The sequence below is a fragment of the Ascaphus truei genome, chromosome 20 (genome assembly GCF_040206685.1).
Source record: "Ascaphus truei isolate aAscTru1 chromosome 20, aAscTru1.hap1, whole genome shotgun sequence".
Classification (NCBI taxonomy): Eukaryota; Metazoa; Chordata; class Amphibia; order Anura; family Ascaphidae; genus Ascaphus; species Ascaphus truei.
The window spans coordinates 1607759-1622393 of record NC_134502.1 but is presented as its reverse complement, the minus strand read 5'-3'; the positions used below and the strand labels follow the sequence as shown (position 1 = coordinate 1622393).

Sequence of the window (14635 nt, the reverse complement as noted above, 5' to 3'; positions counted from 1 at the left end):
TATACTGTATGTTTGGTGTGTTGGGTTAGAGTTAGTGTTAGGGTTGATTTATACTGTATGTTTGGTGTGTTGGGTTAGGGTTGATATTATACTGTATGTTTGGTGTGTCAGGTTAGGGTTGATATTATACTGTATGTTTGGTGTGTTGGGTTAGAGTTAGTGTTAGGGTTGATATTATACTGTATGTTTGGTGTGTTGGGTTAGAGTTAGTGTTAGGCTTGATATTATACTGTATGTTTGTTGTGTTGGGTTAGAGTTAGTGTTAGGGTTGATATTATTCTGTATGTTTGGTGTGTTGAGTTAGTGTTGATGTTGATATTATTCTGTATGTTTGGTGTGTTGGGTTAAAGTTAGTGTTAGGGTTGATTTATACTGTATGTTTGGTGTGTTGGGTTAGAGTTAGTGTTAGGGTTGATTTATACTGTATGTTTGGTGTGTTGGGTTAGCATTAGTGTTAGGGTTGACATTTTACTGTATGTTTGGTGTGTCAGGTTAGGGTTGATATTATACTGTATGTGTGATGTGTTGGGTTAGAGTTAGTGTTAGGGTTGACATTATACTGTATGTTTGTGTGTTGGATTAGAGTTAGTATTAGGGTTTATATTATTCTGTATGTTTGGTGTGTTGGGTTAGAGTTAGTGTTTAGGGTTGACATTATACTGTATGTTTGGTGTGTTGGGTTAGAGTTAGTGTTTAGGGTTGATATTATACTGTATGTTTGGTGTGTTGGGTTAGAGTTAGTGTTAGGGTTGATATTATACTGTATGTGTGGCGTGTTGTGTTAGAGTTAGTGTTAGGGTTGATATTATACTGTATGTGTGGCGTGTTGGGTTAGATTTAGTGTTAGGGTTGATATTATACTGTATGTTTGGTGTGGTGGGTTAGAGTTAGTGTTAGGGTTGATATTATACTGTATGTTCGGTGTGTTGGGTTAGAGTTAGTGTTGATATTATACTGTATGTTTGTGTGGTGGGTTAGTGTTGATGTTGATATTATTCTGTATGTTTGGTGTGTTGGGTTAAAGTTAGTGTTAGGGTTGATATTATTCTGTATGTTTGGTGTGTTGGGTTAAAGTTAGTGTTAGGGTTGATATTATTCTGTATGTTTGGTGTGTTGGGTTAAAGTTAGTGTTAGGATTGATATTATACTGTATGTTCGGTGTGTTGGGTTAGAGTTAGTGTTATGCTTCATGTTAGGATAATGTATTAGGATTAGTGTAAGGGGATTTACAAAGGTTAGGGTTAGTATTAGAATTGCTATTATATGTGTTGGGTCTAGTTGGTTAGTATTTGTGTAATAGGGTTGTGTTTGGAAAAGGGTGTTGAGGTCAGTTTTAGGGGCACGATCAGGTAATTAGGGTTAATATTTTATGGTTAGGTTACCTGTGTTGAGAAGATATGGGTAGAAGCAGGAGCACAGCCAGGATCCAGGATAAAAATAAAAGATTCCAGGGCAACTCCAGATATTGATGAATTTATTTAGTGTAGCTCACAATGGAAGGTGAAAAAAATGCGCCAACGTGTTTTGTTGGTGAGGACTTTATATCTGGAGTTCCCCTTGAATCTTTAATGTTTTCGTCTTGGATCCTGGCTGTGCTCCTGCTTCTACACATATCTTCTGACCTTACCTTCAAGGATTGCATACCCTGGAGTGACTGGACTGTCCTGGCAGGTAATGGGCAATAGCCCTGTACTATATTACCTATGTTAGTACTATTGATTACATAATATATTATTCCACTGGGAGTAAAGTATTAAGGGCCATTTATTGTGGTTGTCAGGTGAACATCATTAGGCTCCTATCTCCTTGGGTTATTTTGTGCATGGACTGCCTTATTGGGGACATTTATACAGCACCCTGAACATTTATGGAGCCAATCTGATTAGTCACACAGAGCATACATGTCATTTGTGATCACCGTTCATCACTCATCTCTACTATCTGATATAAAGTGAAAGTTTAAACATTACTGTACAGTATATGGTGATTAGTAATGTTTATAGGGCAAATACTCACTGCACAGAGCACACCCAGGAGTAGGGCAGCAGCAAGTGCAGCAACCAGTGCGAGAAGAATAATACCCCAGACTGGTACTGCAAGAAAGCAAGAGAGTAAGTACATCACTCTATAATAATACTGAGTGTCTCAATACACTGATAATGATCATGCCGCGCTGTATATTGATGCAGAGTATCTATGCACTGATAATGAACACGCCGCGCTGTATAATGATGGAGAGTATCTATACACTGATAATGAACACGCCGCGCTGTATAATGATGGAGAGTATGTATACGCTGATAATGAACACGCCGCGCTGTATAATGATGAAGAGTATCTATACACTGATAATGAACACGCCGCGCTGTATAATGATGATGAGTATTTAAAAATTGATAATGAATATGTTGCACTGTATATAGATGCGGAGTATCTATGCACTAATAATGAACACGTCACAATGTATACTTTTGATGAGTATCACTATAGACTGATAGTGATCACACTACAATGTATAATTATACTGAGTATCTGCACACTGATAGTGAGCTTGCTGCGCTGTATAATAATGCTGAGTATCTGTATTACCTGCAGATGAGGCAGATGATGTTTGGGTAGTATTTGTGGTACTCTGTGTCACTGTGCTGCCGCTTCCTGCTGCAGATAAAACAATGGCATGCATATATTTACATATATATGAGTATATGTACTAATAGCAAATATTTGGCTAGAAGGGACTGACCCCATAAACATGTCTCTGCCATTAGTACACTTTGAACCTAGGAGTGACTGACTCCATAATCATGTCACTGCCATTAGTACACTTTGCTCCTAGGAGAGACTGACCCCTTAATCATGTCACTGCCATTAGTACACTTTGCCCCTAGGAGAGACTGACTCCTCAATCATGTCACTGCCATTAGTACACTTTGCTCCTAGGAGGAACTGACCCCTTAATAATGTCACTGCCATTAGTACACTTTTCCTCTAGGAGGGACTGACCCCTTAATCATGTCACTGCAATAAGTACACTTTGCCCCTAGGAGGGACTGACACACTCTTCTAACAGGGACTTTCTAAGAATGATTTCCCCAAGGAATATATTTCAAGAAAGCTTGTGACTTACTGGTGGTACTTCCACTTGTGCTGGTCCCTGTATTGGTACTTCCATTTGTGGTGGTCCCTGTATTGGTACTTCCATTTGTGGTGGTCCCTGTATTGGTAGTTCCACTTGTGGTGGTCCCTGTATTGATACTTCCACTTGTGGTGGTCCCTGTATTTGTACTTCCACTTGTGGTGGTCCCTGTATTGGTACTTCCACTTGTGATGGTGCCTGTATTGGTACTTCCATTTGTGGTTGTCCCTGTATTGTTACTTCCACTTGTGGTGGTACCTGTATTTGTACTTCCACTTGTGCTGGTCCCTGTATTGTTACTTACACTTGTTGTGGTCCCTGTATTGGTACTTCCACTTGTAATGGTGTCTGTATTGGTACTTCCACTTGTGGTGGTTCCTGTATTAGTACTTCCACTTGTGATGGTCCCTGTATTGGTACTTCCACTAGTGGCGGTTTCTGTATTGGTACTTCCACTTGTGGTGGATCCTGTATTGGTACTTTCACTTGTGGTGGTCCCTGTATTTGTACTTCCACTTGTGCTGGTCCCTGTATTGTTACTTACACTTGTTGTGGTCCCTGTATTGGTACTTCCACTTGTAATGGTATCTGTATTGGTACTTCCACTTGTGGTGGTTCCTGTATTAGTACTTCCACTTGTGATGGTCCCTGTATTGGTACTTCCACTAGTGGCGGTTTCTGTATTGGTACTTCCACTTGTGGTGGATCCTGTATTGGTACTTTCACTTGTGGTGGTCCCTGTGGTGGTACTTCCACTTGTGGTGGTCCCCATAGTTGTACTTCCACTTGTGGTTGTCCCTGTATTGGTACTTCCACTTGTGGTGGTCTCTGTATTTGTACTTCCATTTATGGTGGTCCCTGTATTGGTACTTCCACTTGTGGTGGTCCCTGTATTGGTACTTCTGCTTGTGGTGGTCCCTGTATTGGTACTTCCGCTTGTGGTGGTCCCTGTATTGGTGCTTCCGCTTGTGGTGGTCCCTGTATTGGTACTTCCACTTGTGCTGGTCCCTGTATTGGTACTTCCACTTGTGGTTGTCCCTGTATTGGTACTTCCACTTGTGGTGGTCCCTGTACTGGTACTTCCACTTGTGGTTGTCCCTGTATTGGTACTTCCAGTTCTGGTGGTCCCTGTATTGGTACTTCCACTTGTGGTGGTTCCTGTATTGGTACTTCCGCTTGTGGTGGTCACTGTATTGGTACTTCCATTTGTGGTGGTCACTGTATTGGTACTTCCACTTGTGGTTGTCCCTGTATTGGTACTTCCGCTTGTGGTGGTTCCTGTATTGGCACTTCCGCTTGTGGTGGTCCCTGTGTTAGTACTTCCACTTGTGGTTGTCCCCATAGTTGTACTTCCACTTGTGCTGGTCCCTGTATTGGTACTTCCGCTTGTGGTGGTCACTGTATTGGTACTTCCACTAGTGGCGGTTTCTGTATTGGTACTTCCACTTGTGGTGGATCCTGTATTGGTACTTTCACTTGTGGTGGTCCCTGTGGTGGTACTTCCACTTGTGGTGGTCCCCATAGTTGTACTTCCACTTGTGGTTGTCCCTGTATTGGTACTTCCACTTGTAATGGTATCTGTATTGGTACTTCCACTTGTGGTGGTTCCTGTATTAGTACTTCCACTTGTGATGGTCCCTGTATTGGTACTTCCACTAGTGGCGGTTTCTGTATTGGTACTTCCACTTGTGGTGGATCCTGTATTGGTACTTTCACTTGTGGTGGTCCCTGTGGTGGTACTTCCACTTGTGGTGGTCCCCATAGTTGTACTTCCACTTGTGGTTGTCCCTGTATTGGTACTTCCACTTGTGGTGGTCTCTGTATTTGTACTTCCATTTATGGTGGTCCCTGTATTGGTACTTCCACTTGTGGTGGTCCCTGTATTGGTACTTCTGCTTGTGGTGGTCCCTGTATTGGTACTTCCGCTTGTGGTGGTCCCTGTATTGGTGCTTCCGCTTGTGGTGGTCCCTGTATTGGTACTTCCACTTGTGCTGGTCCCTGTATTGGTACTTCCACTTGTGGTTGTCCCTGTATTGGTACTTCCACTTGTGGTGGTCCCTGTACTGGTACTTCCACTTGTGGTTGTCCCTGTATTGGTACTTCCAGTTCTGGTGGTCCCTGTATTGGTACTTCCACTTGTGGTGGTTCCTGTATTGGTACTTCCGCTTGTGGTGGTCACTGTATTGGTACTTCCATTTGTGGTGGTCACTGTATTGGTACTTCCACTTGTGGTTGTCCCTGTATTGGTACTTCCGCTTGTGGTGGTTCCTGTATTGGCACTTCCGCTTGTGGTGGTCCCTGTGTTAGTACTTCCACTTGTGGTTGTCCCCATAGTTGTACTTCCACTTGTGCTGGTCCCTGTATTGGTACTTCCGCTTGTGGTGGTCACTGTATTGGTACTTCCATTTGTGGTGGTCACTGTATTGGTACTTCCACTTGTGGTTGTCCCTGTATTGGTACTTCCGCTTGTGGTGGTTCCTGTATTGGCACTTCTGCTTGTGGTGGTCCCTGTATTTGTACTTCCACTTGTAATGATCTCAGTATTCGTACTTCCACTTGTGGTGGTCCCTGTATTGGTACTTCCGCTTGTGGTGGTCCCTGTATTGGTACTTCCGCTTGTGGTGGTTACTGTATTTGTACTTCCGCTTGTGATGGTCCCTGTATTGGTACTTCCACTTGTGCTGGTCCCTGTATTGGTACTTCCACTTGTGGTGGTTACTGTATTGGTACTTCCGCTTGTGGTGGTTCCTGTAGTCGCACTTCCAAATAATGTGGTTGTTGTAGTAAAACTTCCACTGATGGTGGTTCCTGTATTCGCACTTTCACTTGTGGTGGAATCTGTAGTGGCACTTATGGTAGTTGTGACATTCTTATTTATCCCTGTAGTGGAACTTCTACTTGATGTGCCCGTGTTTTCCATTCCAAGGGTAACAACAGCAGTGGAGATCCCAAATGTGAAACTAGTTGAAGTCGCAGTGGTAGGGGTAACTGTACTGGGTGCAGCAGTAGTAGGCGTATCTGTAGTTGGTGCTGCAGTAGAAGGGGTAACTGTAGTGGGTTCTGCAGTAGTAGGGGTAACTGTAGTGGGTGCTGCAGTAGTAGGGGTAACTGTGGTGAGTGCTACAGTAGTAGGGGTATCTGTAGTGAGTGCTCCAGTGGTAGAGGTAGCTGTGGTGAGTGTGGCAGTAGTAGGGGTAACTGTAGTGTGTGTGGCAGTAGTAGGGGTAACTGTAGTGGGTGCTGCAGTAGTAGTACTAGCTGTAGTGGGGGCTGCAGTAGTAGGGGTAACTGTGGTGAATGCTACAGTAGTAGGGGTATCTGTAGTGAGTGCTGCAGTGCTAGGGGTAACTGCTGTTGGTGTTGCTGTAGTAGGGCTATTTGTAGTGGGTGCTGCAGTAGTAGGGGTAACTGTAGTGAGTGCTACAGTAGTAGGGGTATCTGTAGTGGGTGCAGCAGAAGTAGGGATAACAGTAGTCGGTGCTGCAGTAGTAGGGGTAACTACAGTGGGTCCTCCAGAAGTAAGGGTAACTGTAGTGAGGGCTGCAGTAGTAGATGTATCTGTAGTGAGTCCTGCTGTAGTAGGGGTAACTGTGGTGGGTCCTGCAGTAGTAGGGGTATCTGTGGTGAGTGATGAAGTAGTAGGAGTAACTGTGGTGGATCCTGCAGTAGTAGGGGTAACTGTAGTGGGTGCTGCAGTAGTAGGGGTATCTGAAGTGAGTGCTGCAGTAGTAGGGGTAACTGTAGTGTGTGTGGCAGTAGTAGGGGTAACAGTAGTGGGTGCTGCAGTAGTAGGACTAGCTGTAGTGGGGGCTGCAGTAGTAGGGGTAACTGTGGTGAATGCTACAGTAGTAGGGGTATCTGTAGTGAGTGCTGCAGTGGTAGGGGTAACTGCTGTGGGTGCTGCAATAGTAGGGGTAACTGTAGTGAGTGCTACAGTAGTAGGGGTATCTGTAGTGGGTGCAGCAGAAGTAGGGATAAGAGTAGTGGGTGCTGCAGTAATAAGGGTAACTACAGTGGGTCCTCCAGAAGTAAGGGTAACTGTAGTGAATCCTGCAGTAGTAGGGGTAACAGTAGTGGTTGCTGCAGTAGTAGGGGTAACTACAGTGGGTCCTGCAGTAGTAGAGGTAACTGTAGTGGTTCCTGCAGTAGTAGGGGTAACTGTGGTGGGTCCTGCAGTAGTAGGGGTAACTGTATTGGGTGCTGCAGTAGTAGGGGTATCTGTAGTGAGTGCTGCAGTAATAGGGGTAACAGTAGTGGGTGCTGCAGTAGTAGGACTAGCTGTAGTGGGTGCTGCAGAAGTAGGGGTCACTGTGGTGAATGCTACAGTAGTAGGGGTATCTGTAGTGAGTGCTGCAGTGGTAGGGGTAACTGTAGTGAGTGCTACAGTAGTAGGGGTATCTGTAGTGGGTGCAGTAGTAGTAGGGATAACAGTAGTCGGTGCTGCAGTAGTATGGGTAACTACAGTGGGTCCTCCAGAAGTAGGGGTAACTGTAGTGAGGGCTGCAGTAGTAGATGCATCTGTAATGAGTCCTGCTGTAGTAGGGGTAACTGTGGTGGGTCCTGCAGTAGTAGGGGTAACTGTAGTGGGCGCTGCAGTAGTAGGGGTATCTGTAGTGGGTGCTGCAGTAGTAGGGGTAACTGTAGTGGGCGCTGCAGTAGTAGGGGTATCTGTAGTGGGTGCTGCAGTAGTAGGGGGAAGTGTAGTGGGAGCTGCAGTAGTAGGGGTATCTGTAGCTGGTGTTGCAGTAGTAGGGGTATCTGTAGTTGGTGCTGCAGTAGTAGGGGTAACTGTAGTGGGTGCTACAGTAGTAGGGGAAACGGTAGTCGGTGCTACAGTAGTAGGGGTAACTGTAGTGGGTGCAGCAGTAGTAGGGGTATCTGTATTTGTTGCTGCAGTAGTAGGGGTATCTGTAGTGGGTGTTGTAGTAGGGGTACCTGTATTTGTTGCTGCAGTAGTAGGGGTATCTGTAGTTGGTGCTGCAGTAGATGGGGATTCTGTAGTGGGTGTTGCAGTAGTAGGGGTATCTGTAGTGGGTGCTGCAGAAGTAGGGGTAACTGTATTTGTTGCTGCAGTAGTAGGGGTATCTGTAGTGGGTGTTGTAGTAGGGGTACCTGTAGTTGGTACTGCAGTGGTAGGGGTACCTGTAGTTGGTACCGCAGTGGTAGGGGTAACTGTAGTTGGTGCTGCAGTAGTAGGGGTATCTGTAGTGGGTGCTGCAGTAGTAGGGGGAAGTGTAGTGGGAGCTGCAGTAGTTGGAGTAACTGTAGTGGGTATTGCAGTAGTAGGGGTATCTGTAGTGGGTGCTGCAGTAGTAGGGGGAAGTGTAGTGGGAGCTACAGTAGTAGGGGTATCAGTAGTGGGAGTTGCAGTAGTAGGGGTAACTGTAGTGGGTGCTGCAGTAGTAGGTGTATCTGTAGTGGGTGCTGCAGTAGTAGGGGGAAGTGTAGTGGGAGCTGCAGTAGTAGGGGTATCTGTAGTGGGTGTTGTAGTAGGGGTATCTGTAGTTGGTATTGCAGTGGTAGGGGTAACTGTAGTCGCTGCTAAAGTAGTAGGAGTAACTGTAGTTTGTGCAGCAGTAGTAGGGGTAACTGTAGTTGGTGTTGCAGTAGTAGAGGTATCTGTAGTTGGTGCTGCAGTAGTAGAGGTATCTGTAGTTGGTACTGCAGTGGTAGGGGAAAATGTAGTGAGTGCTACAGTAGTAGGGGTAATTGTAGAGGGTGCTGCAGTAGTAGGGGGAAGTGTAGTGGGAGCTACAGTAGTAGCGGTATCAGTAGTGGGAGCTGCAGTAGTTGGGGTAACAGTAGTTGGTGCTGCAGTAGTAGGGGGAAGTGTAGTGGGAGCTGCATTAGTTGGAGTAACTGTAGTGGGTGCTGCAGTAGTAGGGGTATCTGTAGTTGGTGCTGCAGTAGTAGGGGTATCTGTAGTGGGTGTTGCAGTAGTAGGGGTATCTGTAGTGGGAGCGGCAGTAGTAGGGGAAACGGTAGTCGGTGTTACAGTAGTAGGGGTAATTGTAGAGGATGCTGCAGTAGTAGGTGTATCTGTAGTGGGTGCTGAAGTAGTAGGGGTAACTGTAGTGGTTTCAGCAGTAGTTGGGGTATCTGTAGTTGGTGCTGCAGAAGTAGGGATAACTGTTGTTGGTGCTGCAGTTGTAGGGGGAAGTGTAGTGGGTGCTGCAGTAGTAGGGGTATCAGTAGTGGGAGATGCAGTTGTTGGGGTAACTGTAGTGGGTGCTGCAGTAGATGGGGTATCTGTGGTGGGTGTTGCCGTAGTAGGGGTATCTGTAGTTGGTAAGGCAGTGGTAGGGGTAACTGTAGTTGGTGCTGCAGTAGTATGGGTATCTGTAGTGGGTGCTGCTGTAGTAGGAGTATCTGTTGTGGGTGCTGCAGTAGATGGGGTATCTGTAGTGGGTGTTGCAGTAGTAGGGGTAACTGTAGTTGGTGCTGCAGTAGTAGGAGTAACTGTAGTCGGTGTTGCAGTACTAGGGGTATCTGTAGTGGGTGCTGCACTAGTAGGGGGAAGTGTAGTGGGTGCTGCAGTAGTAGGGGTATCAGTAGTGGGAGCTGCAGTTGTTGGGGCAACAGTAGTCGGTGCTGCAGTAGATGGGGTATCTGTGGTGGGTGTTGCAGTAGTAGGGGTATCTGTACTTGGTGCTGCAGTAGTAGGGGTAACTGTAGTTGGTACTGCAGTAGTAGGGGTATCTGTACTTGGTGCTGCAGTAGTAGGAGTAACTGTAGTGGGTGCTACAGTAATAGGGGAAACAGTAGTGGGTGCAGCAGCAGTAGGGGTATCTGTAGTTGGTGTTGCAGTAGTAGGGGTATCTGTAGTGGTTGCTACAGTAGTAGGGGAAATGGTAGTCGATGCTACAGTAGTAGGGGTAACTGAAGTGGGTGCAGCAGTAGTAGGGGTATCTGTAGTTAGTGCTGCAGTAGTAGGGGTAACTGTAGTTGGTGCTGCAGTAGTAGGGGTATCTGTAGTGGGTGCTGCAGAAGTAGGGTTATCTGAAGTGGGTGCTGCAGTAGGTGGGGTAACTGTAGTGGGTGCTACAGTAGTAGGGGAAACTGTAGTCGGTGCTAAAGTAATTGGAGTAACTGTAGTGACTGCTGCAGTAGTAGGGGTAACTGTAGTGGGTGCTGCAGTAGTAGGGGTATCTGAAGTGGATGCTGCAGTAGTAGGGGTATCTGTAGTAGGTGCTGCAGTAGTAGGGGAAATGGTAGTCGGTGCTAAAATAGTAGGAGTAACTGTAGTGAGTGCTGCAGTAGTAGGGGTAACTGTAGTTGGTGCTGCAGTAGTAGGGGGAAGTATAGTGGGAGCTGCAGTAGTTGGAGTAACTGTTGTGGGTACTGCAGTAGTAGGGGTATCTGTAGTGGGTGCTGCAGTAGTAGGGGGAAGTGTAGTGGGAGCTGCAGTAGTAGGGGTATCTGTAGTGGGTGTTGCAGTAGTAGGGGTAACTGTAGTGGGTGCTACAGTAGTAGGGGTAACTGTAGTGGGTGCAGCAGTAGTAGGGGTAACTGTAGTGGGTGCTGCAGTAGATGGGGAATCTGTAGTGGGTGTTGCAGTAGTAGGGGTATCTGTAGTGGGTGCTGCAGTAGTAGGGGTAACTATATTTGGTGCTGCAGTAGTAGAGCTATCTGTAGTGGGTACTGCAGAAGTTGTGGTAACTGCAGTGGGTGTTGTAGTAGGGGTATCTGTAGTTGGTACTGCAGTGGTAGGGGTACCTGTAGTTGGTACTGCAGTGGTAGGGGTAACTGTAGTTGGTGCTGCAGTAGTAGGGGTATCTGTAGTTGGTGCTACAGTAGTAGGGGTATCTGTAGTGGGTGTTGTAGTAGGGGTATCTGTAGTTGGTACTGCAGTGGTAGGGGTAACTGTAGTTGGTGCTGCAGTAGTAGGGGTATCTGTAGTGGGTGCTGCAGTAGTAGGGGGAAGTGTAGTGGGAGCTGCAGTAGTTGGAGTAACTGTAGTGGGTATTGCAGTAGTAGGGGTATCTGTAGTGGGTGCTGCAGTAGTAGGGGGAAGTGTAGTGGGAGCTACAGTAGTAGGGGTATCAGTAGTGGGAGTTGCAGTAGTAGGGGTAACTGTAGTGGGTGCTGCAGTAGTAGGTGTATCTGTAGTGGGTGTTGCAGTAGTAGGGGGAAGTGTAGTGGGAGCTGCAGTAGTAGGGGTATCTGTAGTGGGTGTTGTAGTAGGGGTATCTGTAGTTGGTATTGCAGTGGTAGGGGTAACTGTAGTCGCTGCTAAAGTAGTAGGAGTAACTGTAGTTTTTGCAGCAGTAGTAGGGGTAACTGTAGTTGGTGTTGCAGTAGTAGAGGTATCTGTAGTTGGTGCTGCAGTAGTAGAGGTATCTGTAGTTTGTGCTGCAGTAGTAGAGGTATCTGTAGTTGGTACTGCAGTGGTAGGGGAAAATGTAGTGAGTGCTACAGTAGTAGGGGTAATTTTAGAGGGTGCTGCAGTAGTAGGGGGAAGTGTAGTGGGAGCTACAGTAGTAGCGGTATCAGTAGTGGGAGCTGCAGTAGTTGGGGTAACAGTAGTTGGTGCTGCAGTAGTAGGGGTATCTGTAGTTGGTGCTGCAGTAGTAGGGGGAAGTGTAGTGGGAGCTGCATTAGTTGGAGTAACTGTAGTGGGTGCTGCAGTAGTAGGGGTATCTGTAGTTGGTGCTGCAGTAGTAGGGGTATCTGTAGTGGGTGTTGCAGTAGTAGGGGTATCTGTAGTGGGTGCGGCAGTAGTAGGGGAAACGGTAGTCGGTGTTACAGTAGTAGGGGTAATTGTAGAGGATGCTGAAGTAGTAGGGGTAACTGTAGTGGTTTCAGCAGTAGTAGGGGTATCTGTAGTTGGTGCTGCAGAAGTAGGGATAACTGTTGTTGGTGTTGCAGTTGTAGGGGGAAGTGTAGTGGGTGCTGCAGTAGTAGGGGTATCAGTAGTGGGAGATGCAGTTGTTGGGGTAACTGTAGTGGGTGCTGCAGTAGATGGGGTATCTGTGGTGGGTGTTGCTGTCGTAGGGGTATCTGTAGTTGGTAAGGCAGTGGTAGGGGTAACTGTAGTTGGTGCTGCAGTAGTAGGGGTATCTGTAGTGGGTGCTGCTGTAGTAGGAGTATCTGTTGTGGGTGCTGCAGTAGATGGGGTATCTGTAGTGGGTGTTGCAGTAGTAGGGGTAACTGTAGTGGGTGCTGCAATAGTAGGAGTAACTGTAGTCGGTGTTGCAGTACTAGGGGTATCTGTAGTGGGTGCTGCACTAGTAGGGGGAAGTGTAGTGGGTGCTGCAGTAGTAGGGGTATCAGTAGTGGGAGCTGCAGTTGTTGGGGCAACTGTAGTGGGTGCTGCAGTAGATGGGGTATCTGTGGTGGGTGTTGCAGTAGTAGGGGTATCTGTACTTGGTGCTGCAGTAGTAGGAGTAACTGTAGTGGGTGCTACAGTAGTAGGGGAAACAGTAGTGTGTGCAGCAGTAGTAGGGGTATCTGTAGTTGGTGCTGCAGTAGTAGGGGTATCTGTAGTGGTTGCTACAGTAGTAGGGGAAACGGTAGTCGGTGCTAAAGTAGTAGGAGTAACTGTAGTGACTGCTGCAGTAGTAGGGGTAACTGTAGTGGGTGCTGCAGTAGTAGGGGTATCTGAAGTGGATGCTGCAGTAGTAGGGGTATCTGTAGTAGGTGCTGCAGTAGTAGGGGAAACGGTAGTGGGTGCTAGAATAGTAGGAGTAACTGTAGTGGGTACTGCAGTAGTAGGGGTATCTGTAGTGGGTGCTGCAGAAGTAGGGGGAAGTGTAGTGGGAGCTGCAGTAGTAGGGGTATCTGTAGTGGGTGTTGCAGTAGGGGTATCTGTAGTTGGTACTGCAGTGGTAGGGGTAACTGTAGTTGGTGCTGCAGTAGTAGGGGGAAGTGTAGTGGGAGCTACAGTAGTAGGGGTAACTGTAGTGGGTGCTGCAGTAGTAGGTGTATCTGTAGTGGGTGCTGCAGTAGTAGGGGGAAGTGTAGTGGGAGCTGCAGTAGTAGGGGTATCTGTAGTGGGTGTTGTAGTAGGGGTATCTGTAGTTGGTATTGCAGTGGTAGGGGTAACTGTAGTCGCTGCTAAAGTAGTAGGAGTAGCTGTAGTTTGTGCAGCAGTAGTAGGGGTAACTGTAGTTTGTGCTGCAGTAGTAGAGGTATCTGTAGTTGGTGCTGCAGTAGTAGAGGTATCTGTAGTTGGTGCTGCAGTAGTAGAGGTATCTGTAGTTGGTACTGCAGTGGTAGGGGAAAATGTAGTGAGTGCTACAGTAGTAGGGGTAATTGTAGAGGGTGCTGCAGTAGTAGGGGGAAGTGTAGTGGGAGCTACAGTAGTAGGGGTATCAGTAGTGGGAGCTGCAGTAGTAGGGGTAACTGTAGTGGGTGCTGCAGTAGTAGGTGTATCTGTAGTGGGTGTTGCAGTAGTAGGGGTAACTGTAGTGGGTGCTACAGTAGTAGGGGTAACTGTAGTGGGTGCAGCAGTAGTAGGGGTAACTGTAGTGGGTGCTGCAGTAGATGGGGAATCTGTAGTGGGTGTTGCAGTAGTAGGGGTATCTGTAGTGGGTGCTGCAGTAGTAGGGGTAACTATATTTGGTGCTGCAGTAGTAGGGGTAACTGTAGTGGGTACTGCAGAAGTTGTGGTAACTGCAGTGGGTGTTGTAGTAGGGGTATCTGTAGTTGGTACTGCAGTGGTAGGGGTAACTGTAGTTGGTGCTGCAGTAGTAGGGGGAAGTGTAGTGGGAGCTACAGTAGTAGGGGTATCAGTAGTGGGAGCTGCAGTAGATGGGGAATCTGTAGTGGGTGTTGCAGTAGTAGGGGTATCTGTAGTGGGTGCTGCAGTAGTAGGGGTAACTATATTTGGTGCTGCAGTAGTAGGGGTAACTGTAGTGGGTACTGCAGAAGTTGTGGTAACTGCAGTGGGTGTTGTAGTAGGGGTATCTGTAGTTGGTACTGCAGTGGTAGGGGTAACTGTAGTTGGTGCTGCAGTAGTAGGGGGAAGTGTAGTGGGAGCTACAGTAGTAGGGGTAACTGTAGTGGGTGCTGCAGTAGTAGGTGTATCTGTAGTGGGTGCTGCAGTAGTAGGGGGAAGTGTAGTGGGAGCTGCAGTAGTAGGGGTATCTGTAGTGGGTGTTGTAGTAGGGGTATCTGTAGTTGGTATTGCAGTGGTAGGGGTAACTGTAGTCGCTGCTAAAGTAGTAGGAGTAGCTGTAGTTTGTGCAGCAGTAGTAGGGGTAACTGTAGTTGGTGCTGCAGTAGTAGAGGTATCTGTAGTTGGTGCTGCAGTAGTAGAGGTATCTGTAGTTGGTGCTGCAGTAGTAGAGGTATCTGTAGTTGGTACTGCAGTGGTAGGGGAAAATGTAGTGAGTGCTACAGTAGTAGGGGTAATTGTAGAGGGTGCTGCAGTAGTAGGGGGAAGTGTAGTGGGAGCTACAGTAGTAGCGGTATCAGTAGTGGGAGCTGCAGTAGTTGGGGTAACAGTAGTTGGTGCTGCAGTAGTAGGGGTATCTGTAGTTGGTGCTGCAGTAGTAG

General features: G+C 47.1%; 2 protein-coding genes and 1 long non-coding RNA gene across 3 annotated transcripts in view; all 3 read right to left on the bottom strand.

Moving 5' to 3' along the window:
- Positions 1 to 2589: 2589 nt before the first annotated feature.
- The window catches only part of LOC142471342 (uncharacterized), a 52954-nt gene continuing 40908 nt past the window's right edge, over positions 2590 to 14635 (bottom strand). The window contains exon 3 of the long non-coding RNA XR_012789410.1: positions 2590 to 2658. This is a non-coding gene — a long non-coding RNA (uncharacterized LOC142471342). The remainder of the gene's footprint in view (positions 2659 to 14635) is intronic.
- LOC142471430 (uncharacterized) lies at positions 3064 to 4898 on the bottom strand. The gene is made up of 2 exons (XM_075578234.1): positions 3317 to 4898; positions 3064 to 3077 (listed from the first exon to the last, which is right to left on the bottom strand). The coding sequence occupies exons 1-2, from the start codon at positions 4896 to 4898 to the stop codon at positions 3064 to 3066; spliced, it is 1596 nt and encodes a 531-aa protein (XP_075434349.1).
- Positions 5852 to 14635, bottom strand: part of LOC142471340 (uncharacterized) — a gene marked incomplete at its 5' end in the record, with an annotated part of 37987 nt that continues 29203 nt past the window's right edge. Inside the window, 4 exons of the mRNA XM_075578166.1 lie at positions 5852 to 5974; positions 8892 to 10177; positions 11358 to 11518; positions 12840 to 12868. Of these exons, the coding sequence (XP_075434281.1) occupies positions 5852 to 5974; positions 8892 to 10177; positions 11358 to 11518; positions 12840 to 12868 (1599 nt within the window). The remainder of the gene's footprint in view (positions 5975 to 8891; positions 10178 to 11357; positions 11519 to 12839; positions 12869 to 14635) is intronic.